The sequence below is a fragment of the Erithacus rubecula genome, assembly GCF_903797595.1.
Source record: "Erithacus rubecula genome assembly, chromosome: 33".
NCBI lineage: Eukaryota > Metazoa > Chordata > Aves > Passeriformes > Muscicapidae > Erithacus > Erithacus rubecula.
In genome coordinates, this window is record NC_136683.1 from 1792312 (window position 1) to 1814468 (window position 22157).

At 44.4% G+C, this 22157-nt stretch overlaps 1 protein-coding gene across 2 annotated transcripts in view; it reads right to left on the reverse strand.

The window, feature by feature from the left end:
• ASH1L (ASH1 like histone lysine methyltransferase) overlaps window positions 1–22157 on the reverse strand; it is a 50386-nt gene that overhangs the window by 15149 nt on the left and 13080 nt on the right. For both annotated transcript variants that reach the window (XM_079329353.1, XM_079329352.1), the window contains exons 3-12: window positions 15978–16079; window positions 12078–12798; window positions 10587–10766; window positions 6755–6849; window positions 4732–4805; window positions 3483–3528; window positions 3171–3279; window positions 2027–2233; window positions 1094–1240; window positions 87–195 (exon numbers count right to left, since the gene is read on the reverse strand). In XM_079329353.1, the coding sequence (XP_079185479.1) occupies window positions 87–195; window positions 1094–1240; window positions 2027–2233; window positions 3171–3279; window positions 3483–3528; window positions 4732–4805; window positions 6755–6849; window positions 10587–10766; window positions 12078–12798; window positions 15978–16079 (1790 nt within the window). The remainder of the gene's footprint in view (window positions 1–86; window positions 196–1093; window positions 1241–2026; window positions 2234–3170; window positions 3280–3482; window positions 3529–4731; window positions 4806–6754; window positions 6850–10586; window positions 10767–12077; window positions 12799–15977; window positions 16080–22157) is intronic.

Sequence of the window (22157 nt, forward strand, 5' to 3'; positions counted from 1 at the left end):
ACATGACGGTTTTGCTAATTTTTACACTTTACAGAGCTGTTAGGCCTTAGTGAAGATTTTTCAAGGTCTCACAGTGAGGTTTTTACCTGTTTTTCAACATTAAATGAGTGGAAGTTGTAGTCATAGGTGAGCTCAGTCCCAGCAGGCATGTCCTTGAGTGCATACAGCCCAATCCTATACACACCATTCACAGACCTGTGGGGAAAACACAACCAAATACCCCCAAAATTAAACATAAAATCATCTTTGTGCACAGTGTTAGAGACAGGCAGCAACACTTCTGCTGTGCCCTGGGTTATGCTTGTGCACTTCTTGTATTTATCTCTTACAATGAACTTTGAAGGTTCAAAAGTGAACATCATATTTACAAAGAACAGAAAGTGCCAGGGCTTCCTCACCCTCCCAGGGAACAATTCCTTCCCAAAATTCCATCTAACCCTGCCCTCTGGCAGTGGGAAACCATTGCCCTGTGTCCTGTCACTCCAGACCCTTGTAAACAGCCTCTCTCCATCTTTCCTGCAGCTCCTTCAGGTACTAGAAGGACATAATTGGGTCACTGGGAGCTCTTATTTTCCAGGCTGAACAATCCCAATTATCTCAGCCTTTCCTCAGTGCAGAGCTGCTTCATCCCTCTAATTAATTTGGTGTTTCCTCTCCACATCCTTCCTGTGCTGGGACCTCAGCTCTGCAGGAGGAGTCTCACCTGAGCAGAGCAGGGGGATTCTGTCTCTTCAATTCTTTTATTTTTTATTGGATTTTCAAATTTAAAACTTTACTGCAGGAGGATGCAGCCACCATTTAATGGGACTGCAACCAACACCCTGACTGGCTGTCAGCTTGGATTCTGACTCTGCCAGTGTTTTTGGGATTGTTCTTTGTAATACTGCATTTCTATTTTAACTTTCCTAGTAAAGAACTGTTATTCCTTATTCCTAATATCTTTGCCTGAGAGCCCCTGAATTCAAACTTATAATAATTTGAAGGGAGGGGGTTTACATTCTCCATTTCAAAGAGATGGCAGACACCTGTCCTCCAAACCAGAACACTCCCTGTCTCTCAGAAGTCTCCCAGGCAGCAGAACCCCTTTGCTCACCATTTCTGCATCTCACAGTTGGGGTTGCAGCTGTGGTTGATGAAACGAGCCTCGTTGCCCATTCGGTAGCTGTCAATGACCATGCCACTGTCCAGGTTCAGGCAGTAATGGTCACTGTGGTTGTGGTACTGCTCAATCATCCTGTTCCTGTGCAGCAACACAGAGAGAGTCTTGTCATTCTACACAGGAGTGACACACAACACATCTCTGAGTGAGTTTTGAAGAAAAAGCAATGATAATATTTTGTATTTTATAGGACCGTACACCTAGAGATGAAGGAAAACCATTATTGTAGCTATTTTTATAAGTCAAGGTCACTGACAGGGTTAGAATTTAGAAATTTGCTCTTCTGGAATGCTTCTGCAGATTATTTGTACATATTTCATGTTGGTAATCTGTGTATGGAAGAGAAAATGCAAATCTACATTCCTGGGGGTGTCTGTGTGTGCAACCTCCTCCTGGGGAGTGGGCAGGCTCTGGAATCCCACCCATGGATCCCAGCAGCACAGGGATAGATCTGTGTTATCTCTGTATGAGGAGAGTGCAGCTTTTGGGGCCTCAAATATCCCACAATACCACAAGAGAATTCCTTTCTTTTAATGGTTATCACTTTTTCTTTTTCCTTTCTGCAGAAGCTCATGTCCCTTCCAGCCTCACAGTTCTACCTGGAGCAGCATAAATCCTGCAGAGCTCTCATTTCAGATTCAGTCACTTGTGGCATTTTGTATTTACAGGGCAGATGAGGCAAATTTCAAACATTAATCACCCCTCTTTACTGGACTGAGAAAAACTTAGTTAATAAAAAAACCCCAGAATTCTAAACCTTCCTTTCCCCTCTCATCCTCCCCTTTGCTCTTGCCTGAGGATATCGCAACCACAAACATCCAAAATCATTTATGAAACCTTCTTAAATCAACAAATCATTATTTCTACCTGAATTCTTGCTCACTAACAACTTCTCCCAGATATTCAATGATGAATTGTCCAGCTTTCAGGGGTTCTTTGGTACGGATCCCCCATCCTTTCTCCTCAGCCCTGAACCTCTCCAGGCACTGAACCCACTCGTGCCTTTGGATACGTTGGTTGCAGCATTGCTCCCCACAGGGACAAGTGTTGGGGGAACACTCAGCAAAAATCATCCTAAAAGAGATAGCAGAGAAGGTAAAATGAAAGGGGAAGAGCATTTTTTTTGGGATGGGTCATGTTGATAAATCAATATGTGAAATGGAGGTAGAAATGGATAAATCATCATATAAATAATAGAATATATAGATAAGATAGAATGCAATTTAATAACAAATAATCAATCTAAAATTAATTTCTAAATCAATCTAAAATCAATTTCTAAATCAATCTAAAAATCAATTTATAAGTCAATATAAAATCAATTTATAAGTCAATCTAAAATCAATTTACAAGTCAATCTAAGATCAATTCCTAAATCAATCTAAAATCAATTTCTAAATCAAACATTAATAAGTCAATCTAAAATAATTATATAAATATAAAAATCAACATTATATATAAATATAAAAATCAACACATATATATGATGTATATGTGAATCAATAATAAAACATAAAGAAATAAATCAATAATCAATAACAGTGAATTAAATCAAACACAAGTTGTACAATAATTAAAATACTTCTTGTTTTCAAGGTGTGATTCACACAGTGATTCCCTGCCTGCCTCTCACTGCTATTCAAAGGGCAAAATGGAGATTTTAAGGGGCTCTTTATGAATCAATAATAAATCAATACACAAAATAAAGATTTTTAAGGGGCTCTTCCTCTGGAGAAAAGGGCAGGTGCCTGCTCCACCATCCAAGGGCTGGAAGGACCCTGGAGCTGAACTGGGAGGGAACTGGTTTGACTGGGACCAGCTGGGAGTGTGGGAGGATCCAGCAGGACCCTGTTGGGTCACTGTGAAGGTGCCTCAGTGACAATTTGGGGTGACACTGAGACCCCAAAGGGTCAGATTGGGAATTTCCTTCCTTGGATGATGCCTTTGTTGTTGGGGTACATCCAGTACAATTTTTTTCCTAGGAGAAGATGAGAAATAATAAATTTCTAACCTGTTCAGACAATCTTCCACACAGCCCTTCCCACTGTCATCTTCTGGTTTTTTACAATTGCAGGTGGTGGCCTCATAGCCAGAGAGAGGTTTGACATCCACATAGACATCTGGAGGGAAAAAAAAAAATAAATAAAAGAGAAAACAAACCCAAATAGGGATAATAATTCATTTCAGGTGAAAAACTACAACTGTTTATCTACAGAATGTTCATTCCAATCAGCAGAGTTAAAAAAAAAAAAAAAGTGGAAGTGTCTTTGTTAGGAGGGTGTCACATGAAAATTCCACAGTTAAATAATAAAATTTTACTTACTGGAACGGATTTTTTTATAAAGTGGGACATCTGGCTTTTTATACAACTAAAAGGAAGAGAAAGAAAATTTTAATACATTGCATAAGAGCATCTGTTATTCAATAGGATCAGGGAAATTATGTTCTGTACATAGGGAACTGTTTGGTAATCATTACTAGAAATCTGAGTTCTCTTCTCTAGGCTCAGACTGCATTAACAAATAGGTCACAAAAACGACCTGAATAATTGGAATTTGGGCTTGGTGAGACATTGGAGCAGTTTGTTCACCACATTATTTATTCTGTCTGCCCAGAGCAATGTGGGAAACAGCTGTTCTGAGGACAGGCTCCTCTGAACAGGGCTTAGAAAAAGAGGAATTATTGATACCTACTTTGGAGAAACCATCTTTGGTGGAATCACCATGTGCCAATGCTTAAAAAAGTGAAAACAAAAAAATCAAGGTGCTGATTTATCAAAGTGACTCAATGATCTTGACAAACTCAGACATCCCTGCACAGAAAATCTCCTCTGCAAGGGCCTCCAATATTCTAGGGAGAGCTGGAAAATGTCAAGGAAACAGATTCCATGGATTTATTACTGAAATACTGAACAGATGAGACACTCCATGGTCAACAGACAGCAAGAAAATGTCCTCAGCTGAAATGTCCCCAGTGCTGGCTGGAGGAACAAATTCCAGTGTCCTGCTCATTTAGATGCTCAAGTTACACATCTGAGAGCATTTTCTCACCAGATTCTCCCATCAGCCTTAAATCCTGTGGTAAATCATTTGGTGGAAACATCTCAGAGGAGGGGAAAAAAAAAAAAATCCTATTTTTAATCTTGCACATATTTAAAGCTCTTTAAAAAAGAACGAGACTGTTCAACAGTTTTTCTTCTTTCCTCAGGATGAAAATTTCAGCTTGCAAGTGAAAAATAAATTCCACTCTGTTGGGATTGATCCAAGAAAAATAAGGCCTGAAATTTCTCAGTGCTGCTGGCAGTACATCCCAATTCTCCCGAGGCTTGTCTGAAACCAGCTGCCAAAATAAAAGTCTGCAGCCAAATTCTGTGGGAGCACAAACTCACAGGGTTGCTATTTTGCAGGAGATGGAATAATGGGAATTTTTCAGCATGAAATACATATGCAAATCCCTTCTCCTCTCACACAAGAGGCAACAACAAGAAATTCCCACCCCCCCAAGCCAAGATGTGTGAACAGGCTCTGAGTGCTGCTGTTTCCTTATCTCTTATTTCTTATCTCTTATCTCACCTGGTTGTGTTTCCACTGCCAGAGGATGTCATAAGGCAGCTGGAAGTCGATTCTCTTTTGTCTGAGGTACTTCCCTGAAAGAAAAAAAGGTTTGTAAGTGGCAAAAACTCACAGGCAGTGCTCTGAAAAGGTGGGAGCTGCTGGCAGGACCTGGCAGGGGTGGAGAGCACAAAGGAGAGGAAGCTGCTCTCCTAAATTTTCCTGTGCACAATCCAACACTTTAACACCCAGGATGAAACTTGCAGCACCCACCCAGGTTGGTAAATCACCATATTGTATTCAAAGAAATCAAATCAGTTCTGAAAATAAATCTCCCAGCTTGTTCCCGTGACCTTTACCAGAAGAGATTTAAGAATGAATTCAGACTTGGCAAACACATTAGTAGATTTTTTGGAAAGGCTTCAAGGGGATCTGTATTTTCAGCAATAACTGGAACTCGTTTTAGACAGGAGTTCCTGCTTTCACTGCAGATTTTGGCTCTGGTCTAGCATTCCCTGCCACCCCTAAAAGACACAGACCCATTACATCATTGACACCAGACCTGAGGGCTGACACTGATTAGTTCCAGCCAAGATTTAACATTCTCTGATCATTTTGCTGGAATCCTGGATCACAAAATTGCAGGGAGCAGTGTCTAGGTTGAGGTGTCAGAACCAAACTTAATTTCCCCCTTCCCCCCCTCCAGCTTTTCTAACTGTTAACAAATGTCTTTATATTCCTCCAGCAATGCTCTGTGGGTTCACATAAATTCACACACATAACCTCACTGCTGGAAAATAAAAATGGTAATGTTTTCCTTACAATTTACCCCTCAATTACTTTCCATTTTCAATGCCTTATTCATGCCTAGCAGGTTCCAGGAAAGAGCTAAATCTGCTGGGAATTTGCTTTCACTTTTATGAGCTCAGCAGGGCAAACAAAAGGCTCATTCAGGTGCTCTGGCACTGAGCCTCCAGTGGGCACCAGTGCAGCCCCCTGGCAGAACCCTGGGGTTAAACCATCCCCAAAAACCTCTGGAGTCACAGCAGCAGCTGCAGGGCAGGACCAGAAATGTGATTTATTCAAAAAGGAGCTGAGCAAGGGCACGTTTTGAAGAATTTAAATTGTCACCTTCAGCTCTGAAACCTGTTTTGTGACTCCTGATTCACACAGATCTGTCCAAGTGTTCTGCCCAGTTGTGCAGGGAGCCAAAACCAGTTGAGTTACAGGAGACAAACCAGTGTTTGATGGGACAAAGATTTCTGGAATTCCCCAAACCTGCTGGGCGTGACAGGACTTGCAGCAAGAAATCCCAGCAGTTCAAAAGCTGAAACAATGAGCTGAGAAACAGGAAATTATCTAATTTTGATATGAGCTGCAAACAGTGGGGGCTCCCCACTCCATCCCCTCTGAGGCTTGGGACACATTTGGGTTATGGTTTCTTTCCACAGATACATCCCTGGAAGGTTTTGGAGCAGCATGGGCTATGGAAGGTGATGGAATAAGGTGGGAAAAAATGATCTGTAAAGTCCCTTCCCAAAATCCAAATCACTCTGTGATTCTGTGAAATCCTAAATCTCATTTTTTTCCTGCCCAAGACTGCAAAATGGGGATGAAGTAAAAACAAAGATGACAGCAAAGCTTTTAATTATTCCTCCATTTTTATCCAGACATCATTAACCATGGGGACATGGGGGAATTTATCATTCCATGCTCAACTTCTGGGATTAAAATGTCACAATTATCTGTGGCTATTCTGCTCTATTTTTATTTGAGGTGAAGATATGCTCTGCATTTCATCCAAGGACTATCACAGATTTTCAACTAGAATGGTGTTTTTGACACATAAAAAAAAAATCAAGAACAATATTTTAAGCTAAAAAAAACCAACCCTTTCCAGTCAAACTGGGCAACACAGAGCTGGCAAAATTCATGTTCCAAAAATCTATGAATGACCTAAAAAGGGATAAAAGGTTATGCAGGTCCCCTAGTGCTACATTTGTGCATATTTTCCCAATAATACAAACACAGGTGAGGTACCCACCAACGTGGATGGGGGCTGGGAACAGCCCATGCTCATGTTCCCCTGGGGTGTATTCCAGCTTCTCCTTCTTCAGCTGGATCAAACGACTCTTGGGGCTGTGGTGGATGAGAAAGAAGCAAAATAATCACAATGAGGAACATGTGTCACTTTGCAAGAAATGCATTTTCTGTTTTAGATGTCTGGAGCATCAGGTAATAATAGAAATGGTGAAAGAATTCATCTCCATCTTAACACTGATCTCAGCCCTCCCATAATGGATTTTTTTTTTTTTTTTCTCCATGAATATTGTTAAGGTAACAGCCAATGGGACATCACTGATTTGAAATGTGATAAAAAGGTAATAACTAAAATTAAAGCAACTAAAATTAAATTTACTCAAGTTTATACAAATAAAAAACAACTGGCAGATCCTATCTGGTGGTTTCACTGAGGAACTGGGCATGTGACACATGTGCTCTCCCAATTCCCTAAAAAAAAAAAAAAAATAAAAATTCATGTGCTGCCTTTATCAGAAAAAGAATAGAAATCAGAAGAGAAAGTTTAAAAACCAGTAAGACACCCCTTTGCAGAAAGAAAAATAAGAGTATGAAATCAGAATGGTTGTATGGGTCAGGCAGGTGACAGCTCTGTAATCTGGTGTTTATAAACATCTCCTGGCCAACAACAAGCCTTGGAAAATAGAATCTGAAGAGGTTATATTTAGAACTGCAGTCTTACAATATTTAAAGGAGACTTCTAAATGTCAAATATACCAAAGATTATATGATATTGAAGCCTACTGGAATTTACTCAAGTTTTTTAAGGGATGTGTTTTAAGAAGTGGACAAGAAACAGAAAGATAACTCAATAAAAAATGTGATATTATTGTTTAGTGAAGGAAAAATGCAAATCAAAAACAAATTTTGAGATACAGATATCAAAGGAAATATTTAGGAAGATATTTTTCCTTGAGAGGGTGAAGAGACCCTGAGCAGCTGTGGCTGCCCCATCCCTGGATGTGTTTAAGGTTGGATGTGGCTTGGAGCAAACTGGGATAGTGGAAGATGTTCCTGCCATGGCAGAAGGAGGAACAAAATGAATTTTAAAGTCTCTTCCAACCTAAACTATTCCATAATTCTGTGATTCCAAACCAGCCAGTTAAGACTTGGGTGAGATCAATCATCAGGGAAATCATTCTGCTCCATTTCTGTTCCTCCTCTCCAGTTTTCAATGTCTCTACACTCTCACCATGTTGGCTGGGATTATTTCTCTGTGGAATTACATTTTTCATGTGTGCAGCCCCATTTTCCCTCAGACCACAGTTTGATGAACATTTTAAATGGGTTTAAGGTGGCTTTGATGCTGATCTATCTGAACTGCAATTCATGTCCTGCTCAAATATCAAAATAATGCGTTTCTCTAAACACTCTACAACAATTTAATTACTTGCTAATTTAATTTTTTTTTTTTTTGGCTGAACTGGACTTTGCAGTTCACTCCTCAAGGAAAACCACAGAGAATAACTCTTCCATGAGATCTTCCCTTGTTTTCAAAGCTGCAACTTTGTGCAACCACAGACTGAACATCTCTCCATGGAAATCCCAAGGGAGTTGCTGACTGTGGAGTGTTCAAAATGACAGCTGGAAATGAGGCAGAACTGAGATTGACTCAGAAATCATTCCTTTTATCCTTAGTTCATTTGCAATATATCAAAACCTGAACTTTCTTCACTGTATTTTAACAAGGTCTCCAGATGGAGAGCAGCTGGAGTCAACTCCTGCTGAGGGCAAATTGTTTGTGGCTGCAGAGAAATGAAACCTTTTTAAAATCATCTCTTGACATCTCTTTCAACAGTTCATCAACACTGACCAGGTCAGGCTAAACCTTTTTTTTTGTGCTGTTGTTGAGCAGTTGGATGTGACTGAATGCAGGGACAGGCTGTGACTTGTACAAACCTCAGTGCAAACTTCACTGCTTCACATGTCCTTGTGACATTTAGGAATTATGAAACAGAGAAGGAAAATAGTGTTTGAGGCAAAGTGTCTGCAGTGAACACTGTAAATAATTACAAAAAAACAGTGAGTACAACCCCCCAACACTCCCTGTGACAGCACTAGAGGGTGCCCCATGATCACAGAGCTGCCTTTTCCTCCTCAGATCAGGTTTTCAAACTCCTACAGCAGGAAGTTACATAAGTAATGGGATAACAACATGAATTTCTGCTCTCCTCTTACTCTGTTTCCAAATATCCAACCATATGTCTATGCAGTAGAATGAGAACAGCACATCAAACCAGATAAAAAAATCTAATTACCAAAAAGTGATTGCTGTTCTGTGGATTTAGTCTGGCACTTGGGAAAGGAGTGGCAGCAGGATGGAAAGGTGGGCTCAGCCCTTCAGGCTGCACAGAATTCCTCAGTGGAGTTTGCCACAGCTCTGTCTCACATGGTGGAGGCAGAATTTGCTTCCTTGGAAGGTTGAAACTCCTCAGTGTCATAATCAGCTCATCCCAAACCCCAGTATCAGAGCAAGGAAGAACTCAGCAGGTGGAACAAGAGGCAAAGGGAAGATAAATCACTCTGTAAGTGATTTGTAACTTCCTCCTGAGGAGCAGCTCCAATCTCTGCTCTGTGTGAACAGGACAGCATCCAGGGAATGGCTGGAGCTGTGTTAGGGCAGGTTGAGGTTGGATTTTGGGAAAGGTTCTTCCCCCAGAGGGTTCAGGGAATGGGAACAGCCAGAGCTTCAGGAGAGTTTGGACACCACTCCACACATGGCCAGGAGTTGGACTCCATCATCTTTGTGGGTTCCTTCCAACTTAGCAGCACTCAAAGTTCCAAATATTTACACTAAAGAAAAGGAGATGACTCTCTCAGCTCCTCTCTTAAGGCAGCAGATGAAACTGTGAGATTTGAGTGTTGCATGCTGTGTACAGCAGTGACAGACCATCCAAGTGGTCAAGTTATAGCACATCTCTTTAAAACAATTAAAACTCACTTTGATCAGACTGAGATCTTTGTTTCTTCCTTAGAGTCTTGATCCTTTCACTGTTTCCTTCCCTCTACTACCTTTTCTTAGATTACATTACTAGCTAATTTTAGATTAGAGAGATTACAGCAGGAGCAGCTGATAAACTGTACTGGCAGTTTCCCAGTGGTCTCTGGAACATTTTAAAGTGGTCCATGACACGGTGAGAAAGTGCCAGATTTTCTCTCTTTTCAATCTGTCAGATCATATTGGAACAGAAGCACAAACTCCTGATTTCAACTCCTTTGTTCAGATGGCACTAGAAAATGTGTGACTACAAAGGGAAGGGAAAGAGGGAGGTGGCCACATTCTGCTGGACACCAGGCTGCAAACCAACCAGTAGGAAAAACAAAGAAATGATGGATTTTTAATTTTTTTTACCCTAAACATCTCAGAGAAAATAGAGATGAACTTCACTGAACTGTGAAATGAACTGGGTGCATATCTGAAATTCTTTCACACAGAAGATGACCAGTTGTCACCATTCAGCCAATGCAAACAGGAACCTAATGAGCTTTTCTCTGCAGACTCTGTGCTCAGAACCAGAACACATCCAGCACTTGCCTTGCCAGGATCATTCAGACTCTTGAATAAACCTCTTCCTTTCTTCAAAGCTGATAATTACAAACATTTTCAGACTGCTCCAGGCTGCTGTCTGACTGGGGTTATATTTTACATCCTCACTGGGTCAGCTTCTGACAATTATCATGTACAGGCTTCAACTAAGATGGTTTTATTTCACCTACTCATGAGTTCTTTATGGTTCTAGGTGAAAGGAGAATTTCCCCTGGATAATCAGAGATCAGTTTTGCTCTGTTTTACTTACTCTGTTGTTTTGTACACATCAGAGTAGAGCCCAGCCTTCTGATACTTCTTCTTTGGGGGTCTAGGAGCTTTCTTCTCACGTTGGGTTAGAGGAGGCAAAGGCTGCTCAGGGGTTTCAGACTCAGGTGGTTTCCCAAGGGCTTCATGTGGACTGGGAGGTTCAGCTACTGTCTCAGAGAAACTGGAAAAAAAAGTAAAGATAGAAAAATCACCTTCCCATTAAGATTATCTCACTTTCATTATTCCTCTCTTGAATCTGGTCAGCAGAAAAAGTCCATGTTTCTGAATTTCTGGGTGTTTCTACTTAAAAAATGTAACTCAACAATCATGATCAAGTGGGGGTTAAGCATAATCATAAGAAAAGTATGATTTTTTTTTTGGTGATATTATTATTACAAAAAGAATGTTGTTTGTACTGCTAATGTTTATCCCTTGGAGCCTCAGCTGAGTAATTCAGAAGGCAGCTCTTGCTCTCTGCTTTTGCACTTTAAAACCAGCACATGGTAACCCTTTCCTCAGCCTTCAGGAGAGCAGCTCCTGAGCACATGGTACCAGCAGCACCCATTTCTGGAAAAGAAAACTCCTGACAGGGTTTGATCTGTTTATTGATGACTTTGGGGACAAGAATGAGAAGATGAGAGTGTCTTTACCAGTACAGGTGCACCCCTTAACTCCTCCCTGCTGCTTTAGCTTTGCTCTTTACCTCCCTTCATCCAGGAGCTATCACCTGTTAATGGGCCATTGGTAAAAACTGGGTGTGGCAGCAATTCTTATCACTGTGGGAGATATCTCCTGTTAATGGGCCATTGTTTAAAACTGGGTGTGGCAGCGATCTTTATCTCCTGGCACACATTATCTGCTAATGGGCCAGCTTTAAACCAGCTGGGCAATCATCTTTATCTTCCCACAGCCCATCCTCCCTCCAGGAGATATCTCCTGTTCATGGCCAGTGAGTCCCAGTGCATGACTGATAAAATTCCATCATCCCACTGGGAGATGCTCCAGCCAGGAGAGGAGCCAAGCCTTTCCTACCCAGATAAAAACTGAGATTTTGGACACCACTGGATTCCAGAGGAAAACCAGACCTTTCCACATCATCCCTGGATCTTCAGAGGAAAACTGCACCTTCTCCAGCTGAACCACATCTGCCACTGCAGGAGGATGCAGCCACCATTGAATGGCACTGCTGCCAACACCCTGACTGACTGATGGGTGTCAGCTTGGATTCTGACTCTGGCAGTGTTTTTGTAATACTGTATTTCTATTTTAATTTTCCTAGTACAGAATTGTTATTCCTAATTCCCATATCTTTGCCTGAGAGGCTCTTAGTTTCCAAATTATAATAATTTGGAGGAAGGGGGTTTACATTATCCATTTCAAAGAGAGATTTCTGCCTCTGTCCTTGAAACTCAAACACCTCCTTAACAAAATCAAGCACAATGACCAAAATGTTCTAAAACCAACTGATCTACAAAACTACAAAGAAAATCACCTCTTATTGCTCTCCTGCTCATCTTCAGGCAAAGACTTGTGCCTCTTCCTGGCTTGCTCCTCCGGCAGCCACCTCTTCCTCTTCCAACCTTTACGGTGCTCGGGGTTGAGGCTCACACTCTGCACCACAGCCTCAATGACATCAGTGATGGTATCTGGGCCCAGGTGCAGGGGGCTGCTGCTCTGCTCAGTGTCCTGCAGCTCCTGGCTGACCATCCTGGCAGCCTGCAGTGCCTGCATGGACACCACAGCCTGCAGCGGGTACTTGCGTGGCCGCCCCGGCCGCCGCTTCACGAAATTATTCCCCGTCCTCGACTGCCTCTGCAGCTTTTTGGCTTTCAGGATTTTGTTGACGTGGTCCAGATTTTTTTTTGTCGCCAGAATCTTGTTGTAATTGCACATTTTCCTGGCTTGGCGTTGCATGGCCTCTACCACACTCCTCTTGAGGTGCCTTGGTGAGTAGCTGTTGGGGAGCCGCTCCTGCAGCAGGGAGAGCTCGGTGCTGCCCATGGCTGGAGCTCCCAGGTTATCCTGCTTGCCCAGGGCTCTTTCCCTGGAGTGGTTTCGAGCAGGGCTGGCTGATGGAGGAGCAGCCACGTTGGCCATGACAGATTCCAGGTTTTTCTCAAGGGTGGGGGGTCCATCCTGCTGGGCCATGCGCTGCAGCAGAGAATCCACCGAGTCCTCGGCCAGGCGGGAGCCCCGCGCCGGCCCCGCCGCCCCTGCAACAACACAAGGCTGCAGTCACCCCTCAGGATTCTACATTTTACATTTTATAGATATTTATTACCTTGCAATTTAGTGTGTAACACTGAACTCCATACAGTGATAGCTGCAGTTTTTCTGTTTTGGTCAGACACAATTTCTTTTTAGCCTGGGAATCAAGCACATCTCACTTTTCCATGAGAAATTGTCTTGGGTTGCAATGAAGGATGTGACCAGAAATGTTAATATCTGTTAATGGGCCAGCTTTAAACCAGCTGGGGCAATCAACTTTACCTTTCCCATGACCCATCTCCCATCACTGTAGGAAATATCTCCTGTTAATGGGCCATTGTTTAAAACTGGGTGTGGCACTGATCTTTATCTCTAATGGGCCATCTTTAAAAATCAGCTGAGGCAATCATCTTTAAGTCTAATTTACACAGGAAGTAAATTTGGATTTGACTTTTATATGCTTTAGAGCTGAAGAGTGGTGCTTGAAAAAGAAAGTTTCCAGGTCAACCATGTAGATTATGCAGCATTAAAAAGGGATTTGTTCCAAACTAAGAGCTTCCCAAAGCTGCCCTGCTGCTCCTTAGTGATAACATCCCATCAGAAGAAATTCTCCTCTTTCTGGAATGAAATGGATGCTGCCTTCTCACAAATACATCACAATTGTGAATTAGCATTGACAAAAATGTTCCTGTAATTGTGGCAAATTAATTAGATTAGATCAGATCTCTTAACCCAGTGGAGCCCAGGCTGGAGCCTGAGCAGCACATCCTGGTGTCAAGGGAACTGTTAAAGGAAGACAACAAAATGTGTTTATAAAGAGCACTAGCACTTGACAGGAGGGAGATTATTTGTTAGATGACACAGATAAAGCACAACCAGTTTAACTATTTTCTAACCTTCTAGCTATTTTTGAAGTATTTTCTAGTTTAAATATTTTCTGATATTTTCCCAGTGCTCAGTAGTCCAATTGTGTTACTCTGGAGAATGCATTCCTTACTGAGATTCCAAAGTCAGAAGTTTGTAAGTGCAAATTAAAAGGTGTTTCAGAGAATACACAATTTGGAGGAGAAAGAGTCAGCAAAATATGTTTTAAAAATCCTCCTCTGGACAAAGCTCTGGTGACAAAGAACAAGAGAAGCCTGATATGGACACCCCAACATCTCTGAGATAACTGGATTTACACTTCCAGCTCTGCATTTAGATGTAATAATAAAGATAATTTCAGAAAAAAAAAATCCGAAATATATATGTAAAACATATAATATTTCAGAAATAATAAAGATAAATCACCCTTTGTTTTCTTCTAGGGATAGAGCCCACCTGCTCAGTGACCCTGGAGCAGCAGCACATCCCAGGGGTCTCTGTCACTGCTGCTGCTAATCCCAGGGATGGGACAGCTGCAGCTCCTCTCTGACAAACATTGAAACCCACACACATTCCAGACCCACATAATCCAACAATGACTGATCCTCTCAGCTGCATCATCACTTGGGTGACTTTGAAGTTGATAAACTTGTGATTCATGTCATTCCAATGCACAAAACAATCCTCAACTTTAACACTTCCTGTTTCCAGCTAGGACTGCAGCTGCCCCTCTCAAGTGAGCAAGGGCAAGAAAGTGAATAAAAAAAAGAAAAAAGGAAGATCCCTTTCCCATTGCAAAGGACTTTTCTGCAGCACAGGCTGAATGGAGCATCTGTTGTAAACATCTGGGAGGAAATGGCATTTTTGGCACATCCTTCCTAGATGGAAACCATAACTAGTTCTAAGTACCAATCCTACATATTTGCAGTCAATTTGGGTGTCTAAGCATGTCTGAATTCTAGCAACAGGAGCTTCTGCAAGTGAGCTTCTTACAAAATGGGTCAACTTGCTGGATTTTTTTCTGTCCAATCCTAGGGGAGCTCACATTCCATTTTTACTGAATCACAGAATGGTCTGGGTTGGAAGGGACCTTAAAGACCATTTTGTTCCATCCTCTGCCATGGGCAGGGACACTTTCCACTGGAGCAGGGTGCTCAGAGCCCACTGCAGCCTGGGATAACAACTGAGTGACAACATGCAGAAAATGAACATTTTCAGATCTTCCCTGTGACAATTTGGGCAATAGATTTGATGAAGTAAAGGGGTAAAATGTGACTGACAGCAACACACAGAGTCACACACACACACACTGAGCTGACAAAACAAAACTCAAACACACAGAGCCATGGAACCACTGAGGCTCATGGTTCAAAGACCTCCAAGAGCATCCAGTCCAAGTTGTGCCAAATCCCCACCTCATCCCCAGCCCAGAGCTCTGTGCCACCTCCAGGAATTCCTCAGACACCTCCAGGGATGGGCACTCCAGACCTTCCTGGGCATTTCCAAGCCCTGAGCACCTTTTCCATGTGGAAATTCCTGCTGGTGTCCACCCTGAGCCTCTCCTGGGAGCAGAGCCTGACCTGGGACTGTCCCCTCTTGTCAGGAAGTTGTGCAGAGCCAGAAATTCCCCCTGAGCCTCCTTTTCTCCAGGCTGAGCTCCTTTCTCACCTCCCTCATCCCTCAGATGACTCTCTAGAGCTCCATTGCTCTGTCAGGAGGGAGAACTTTTCCCTTCCTCACAAGCCTCAGGCAATGTCAGCCCTTGGCTCCCTCACTGTCCTGCTGCAACATCCAGGATCTTGCACTCAAGATCTGCTCTTGGCTCATGGGTCTGATCAATATTTGCATTATCTCTCTCCCAGGAGCATTTTTGTCCTGTCTGTGCCACCACTGATGGCTGGGATGAGCCTGTGTCATCCTCCATCACCCTGGCAGGATTCTTATGTGTGAGGAAGAAAACCCCACAGCACAAACCAGCCTGATCCTCCTGTGACCTGCTCAGTGACAGGTCACAGTGACAGTGACAGAATCAGGCTCTTCCCCAGGGAGCAATTAATTTATTCCTCTAATTCACTGATTACCTGTAATGTCACAGGTCTGGCATTAAAGAACTGAGCTCCACAAAGCCCAACATAACCTGTGAGAAACCAAACCTTACCTTAACACAGCTCTGCTCAAGTCTCCTTATTCAACAACCCAAACCACAGCTTTTATACCCAAAAATACCAGTGGAAAAACTCAATATCTGTGCAGCCATGTGTCTTAGCACAGATCTGAGCACACAGGGATCCCAAAATCCAGGTCCCTGAGCAGGACTTGCCTGGAGAAGAAGTGCTCTCCGACGTGGATCTCTTCCTGGAAGGGCTGCAGCTTGTGCTCTCTGACTGCCTCTGTGAGGGCTTGTCCTGGCTTGGCAAAGTGCCTGCAAGGCAGAGCAGGGAAAGGCACAAAAAACATCCTTTCAGTCTGGCTGGGTCAATACAACACTGAACACAATAAAACATTAAACTGAGGTTGCTCTGGATGGCTTCAGGAACACCTGTGAGCTCCCTGAATGCAGGGGAAGGAAACAGCAAGCAGGAATTGGCCAATGGCAGAGGTAAACAAGCTTTAAATAAATAAATGTAATATTAACCACCAGAATTCACCTGTATGTGAGAAAAGAAAACAACCCCCCACATATTCCTGCTCTGAATTTAATCCAAACTCCTTGATTTTCAGAAGAGTTTGAAAAGACCTCTGTAGATTACCAAGACCAACTACCCTGCTCAAACAGGGGTCACCACATTCTGTTGGGTTTTCCACATCTCCAGTGACACAAACTCCACAATCTGCCATTCCCTCACCCTCACTGAGAAGACTTTTTCCTTCTGCACAGAATTTCCTGAACTCCAGGATAAAATCCAGACCCAGTGGATCTCCTGCTACTGGGCACCACCAGTTTGGTTCCTTTTTCTTCATTCCTTCCCACCTGGAATTTGGACACAGTGGGAAGAGCTCCCTTTGTGCATCCTCTGTTCCAGGCTGTGAATCCAAAATCTCCCAACCCCCTGGATAACCAGAGGTTCCCATCCCCTGAGAATTCCCTTCCCCTCCTCCTTGGGCAGAACTGCTCAGCAGGAAGGTGAAGAGCTAAAAAAAAAAAATCCCCAAGATTTAAAAATTCTTTAGATTTTTAGATTGCTGTGCTGCTTTTCCTTTTCAAAATCTTGTCATAAGGAAAAAAAAAACCACAAATATTTCTGCTCCAGTCCATCATGGCAAATCTGTCAAAGCCCTGGGGCCTAAACAAGTGAAAATGATGATTATCTACACACAAACCAGCACTGGATTTTATTTCACTCTGTGTTCTGAGCTTGCTGGTACTTGCTAAATCCTTGGATGATGTCACCAGGCAGCAGGAAGCACAATTACCATTCCTTGAGTTAAAACCAATTTTAGAAAGAGACAGGAATCCCACGACTGCTGCAGGGTGAAGGGACAGGGCTGGGAATGGCAGCTCTGCTGAGAACACAAGCAAAAAGCTATTTTTGTTTTCCCTTTTTTTACACAAAAATATTTTCTTATAGTAAACTGCTTTCTTTTCCTAAAATTTTAGCTTTTAGAGAATCCCAAATTACTCTTGAAAGCAAAGGCTGTGGGAGTCATGAAAATGTCATTAAAAAAAACTGGTATTGCAATTATGAAAATGCTGAGATATTAAAAACTCAGATCAGTATAAAACCCCAGATAAGCAAAAATGCACATGGCAGAGCAAGAGGAGAATCTGCATGTCCTGTAAATATCTAGAAGACAAAATCCAGGATGCAAAAAGACAGATTTTTGCTGTTTCCCTTCAAAATATGGTTCATAATGAATGAGTTTTTAGGTTCTGAGCTCTTCCCTCCTTTCCTCAAAGAATCCTCCAAAAGGTAACAGCAGGACACTGAAGTTCTGCCCAAAATCAAAGCCCAAAATTCCTCCCCTGTCCATGTCCTTCAGTGCCTCAGAGGAAAGCCCAAAGTGTTTGATGATGGGAGAATCCTTGAAAGCACCAATCAGAAAATCTCCTTTTAGATCCTCTCTTGCCTCAAAGTTTGGATTTTTTAAAAAATCATGGGCACTCTTAACTCCTGATCTAACACCTGTGACTGGTGGAGGGAATGAACAGAATTTTTCCAAGGGGCTGGGATGAGCTTGTGCTTCTTGGGCTTTATTTCTCTCTATTCTTTTCATGACAATTATTACTATTCTTACTATTATATATAATTTTATTTCAATTATTAAAGAGTTCTTATCTCAACCCATGAGTTTCACTTTATTCCAACACTCTGCCCACCCATCCCTGTAGGTTCAGGGAGCTGCTGAGTTGTTACACTGACAGCAGGGTGACTTTTCCTCCTGAGGATGCATCAAATTCATAAAGTCTACACTAAACAAATACCCTGAGAGCTGGGATTGAAAATAGGAATTAAACAGCAGGAGTTAAGTGTTTAAAGTGGGAATGGGCTGTGATGCAGAAAAGGGAGAAAAAAGAAGAAGGTTTTGGAGGTGGCAGGGATGGCCCGGTGGGATATCCCGGGGGCTGTCACCCCCTGTGTGACACCCTGGGGGCTGTCACTGCCTGTGTGACACCCCGGGGGTTGTCACCCCCTGTGTGACACCCTGGGGGCTGTCACCCCCTGTGTGACACTCTGGGGGCTGTCACCTCCTGTGTGACACCCTGGGGACTGTCACCCCCTGTGTGACACCCCGGGGGCTGTCACCCCCTGTGTGACACCCCGGGGGCTGTCACCCCCTGTGTGACACCCTGGGGGCTGTCACCTCCTGTGTGACACCCTGGGGGCTGTCACCACCTGTGTGACACCCCGGGGGCTGTCACCCCCTGTGTGACACCCTGGGGACTGTCACCGCCTGTGTGACACCCCGGGGTCTGTCACCTCCTGTGTGACACCCCGGGGTCTGTCACCCCCTGTGTGACACCCCAGGGGCTGTCACCCCCTGTGTGACACCCTGGGGGCTGTCACCCCCTGTGTGACACCCCGGGGGCTGTCACCGCCTGTGTGACACCCCGGGGTCTGTCACCTCCTGTGTGACACCCCGGGGTCTGTCACCCCCTGTGTGACACCCCAGGGGCTGTCACCCCCTGTGTGACACCCCGGGGGCTGTGACCTCCTGTGTGACACCCCGGGGGCTGTCACTGCCTGTGTGACACCCTGGGGACTGTCACCCCCTGTGTGACACTCTGGGGGCTGTCACCTCCTGTGTGACACCCCGGGGTCTGTCACCCCCTGTGTGACACTCTGGGGGCTGTCACCCCCTGTGTGATACCCTGGGGGCTGTCACCCCCTGTGTGACATCCTGGGGACTGTCACCCCCTGTGTGATACCCTGGGGGCTGTCACCCCCTGTGTGACACCCCGGGGGCTGTCACCGCCTGTGTGACACCCCGGGGGCTGTCACTGCCTGTGTGCCACCTCGGGGGCTGTCACCCCCTGTGTGACACCCTGGGGGCTGTCACCCCCTGTGTGACACTCTGGGGGCTGTCACCCCCTGTGTGACACCCCGGGGGCTGTCACTGCCTGTGTGACACCCTGGGGGCTGTCACCCCCTGTGTGACACCCCGGGGGTTGTCACCCCCTGTGTGACACTCTGAGGGCTGTCACCCCCTGTGTGACACCCCGGGGGCTGTCACCCCCTGTGTGACACATTGGGGACTGTCACCCCCTGTGTGACACCCCGGGGTCTGTCACCCCCTGTGTGACACTCTGGGGGCTGTCACCTCCTGTGTGACACCCCCTCCCTGCTCAGCACCCCGGGACAGCTCAGCCGCCCCTGCCCCGCTCAGGTTCCGCACCGGGATCGGCAACGAGCGGCGGAGCCGCCAGGGGGCGCTGCTGCCCGCCGGTCCCGCGGCACCGGGACGGGAATAGGAGCGGGAATGGGGACGGGAATGGGAATAGGGACAGGAATGGGGACGGGAATGGGAATAGGGACAGGAATGGGGACGGGAATGGGAATAGGGACGAGAATGGGAGCGGGGACAGGAATGGGAGCAGGAATGGAAGCGGGGATGGGAGTGGGAATGGGAATAGGAACGGGAATGGGAGTGGGAATGGGGATGACAATGGGAATGGGAGCGGGATCGGGGATGGGAATGGGAGCAGGGATGGGAACGGGGATGAGAATAGGGACGGGAACGGGGACAGGGACGGGAATGGGGACGGGAGCGGGAACGGGGATGGGAACGGGAATAGGGACAGGAATGGGGATGGGGACGGGAATGGGAGCGGCAATGGGGACGGGAACGAGAACCCTCGTGACAGGGACCAGCACAGGGACCGGGAACCTTCGGGACTGGGACCAGAACAAGGACCGGGACCCCTGGGACAGAGAGTGACACAGGGACCGGGATTCCTGGGACAGAGAGTGACACAGGGATGGGGATTCCTGGGACAGAGAGTGACACAGGGACCGGGATTCCTGGGACAGAGAGTGACACAGGGACCGGGATCCCTGGGACAGAGAGTGACACAGGGACCGGGATCCCTGGGACAGAGAGTGACACAGGGACCGGGATTCCTGGGACAGAGAGTGACACAGGGACCGGGATTCCTGGGACAGAGAGTGACACAGGGACCGGGAACTTTTGGGACAAGCACCAGGAACCTTCATGACAAGGAACAGCACAAGGACCAGGATCCCTGGGGACAGGGAGTGGCACAAGGACAGAGAACCCTTGGGACAGGGACCGGGAACCTTCGGGCAGGGATCGCACTAAAAATGGCCAAAAAACTCCTAAAATCTGCAGTAAAACACCACAAACTTGCCAAAATTTAGAGCACTAAAAAGTCCTAAAATTGGTCACTGGACACCTAAAATCTGCACTGAAACACTCCAAATCTGCCAAAATTCCAAGCATTAAAAAGTCCTAAAATCGGCCACCAGACACCTGAAATCTGCACTGAGACATTCAAAGTCTGCACTAAAACACCCAAAATCTGCCAAAATCCCAAGGATTTCTAGGAAAATTTAGCCTAAAAAGAAACATACTAAAAAATGCAGAAATATCCCAGAAATCGCATTAAAAATGGCAAAAAAAAATCCTAAAAATTTGATTAAAAAAATTTAAAATGGCCCCAAAATTCAGTGAGATTCGAGGGATTCTTGAGGAGAAAAACCTGGAAAATGGGTGGGCAAAAAATCCTGAGGAAATCCAACTTAAAATGGCCTAAAATCCCCCAAAATTGCACGAAAAATGTCCAAAAAAGTCCTAAAATCTGCACTAATAACACACCAAACCTGCCAAAATTCCAAGGATTTCTGGGAAAAACATCAGGAAAAATCCAGGAAAAAAATCAGACAAGGTCACACATCAGACTCAGTGTGAGAATTTCCACCTGGGCTTCACTTCCTGGGAAACTCTGAACTCCTTGGGGCTCCTGTGTGCAAAAACAACCAAGAAAAGTTCTTCTCTAATTACTTTTTAATTATTTTCTAACACCACTTAGGCACAGGTAAATCCTCTGAAAATAATTTGCATTGGCCAATATCATTAAAAGAATTGGTTAATTTAGTTAGGTCAGGTTTATCTTCAAAAGGCTGTGGAATATCCACATGGAATAATCTGAAATAAAGCACCACAAATATTCCTTAAGGATTCCCAAAATCCATTCTGGATGGGTTTGCTGATGTTGATCTCTGTTTATTCCAGGTTTCTGAGCCAGCACCTCTCTATCATGCACCTAAATTACATCTGATTTTATAAATAAACAATATTTGATGTTTTTTTCTCCATCTGTATCTTTCCTGTAATCTTCCATTCAGAATTATCATTCAGCATCATGGCTAACAACACAACATATAATCTAACATGGATTTAAACCCCCAAATCTGACATTTCTCTTTCCTAGAGCTTTTTACCAGATGTGGTTTTAAGTTTTCCAAGTGAAAGGCACTGGGAGCTCTTTGGGAATGAGCTGGACTCCAGAGAAATGGCAGGTTCCAGGTGGGAATCATTGCCTGGAAGTGCCATCAAACATTTCAAAATTCCCAGAGCTGCACAGGTTCCCACAACCATTTCACTCCTCAGAGGAAAATTTAACCCTCTGAGTGAAACAGCACTTGGATTTTCTCTTTCCATCACTGCAGGAAAATCAATCTCACTGCTCTGCTGCCTTCTCCACACTCCACTCACCACTTCAAATAATTTCAGCACCAGCACTAAGAAATATAAACTTGTCAAAGATCCAGCTGCTTCTAACTGCCCTTAAAATAAAAAAAGGAAAACATAAACCCCCAAATCAAAAGAAAAACCCTTTCCATACACAGGTGGAGAGCATGAGGTGGCAGGAGGCATCAGAGCAGGAATATCCCATGGGAAGGAGGAAGATGAGAGGCAGGAATGTGAGGAGGGATTATTCAGTCCTGGCAGCTGGTTCTTGCTCTGTGAAATATTACTCACAAGTGGCTTTGGACAATGATTTAAACTTCAAGAGAGAATATGGGCAAGAAGGGGAGGG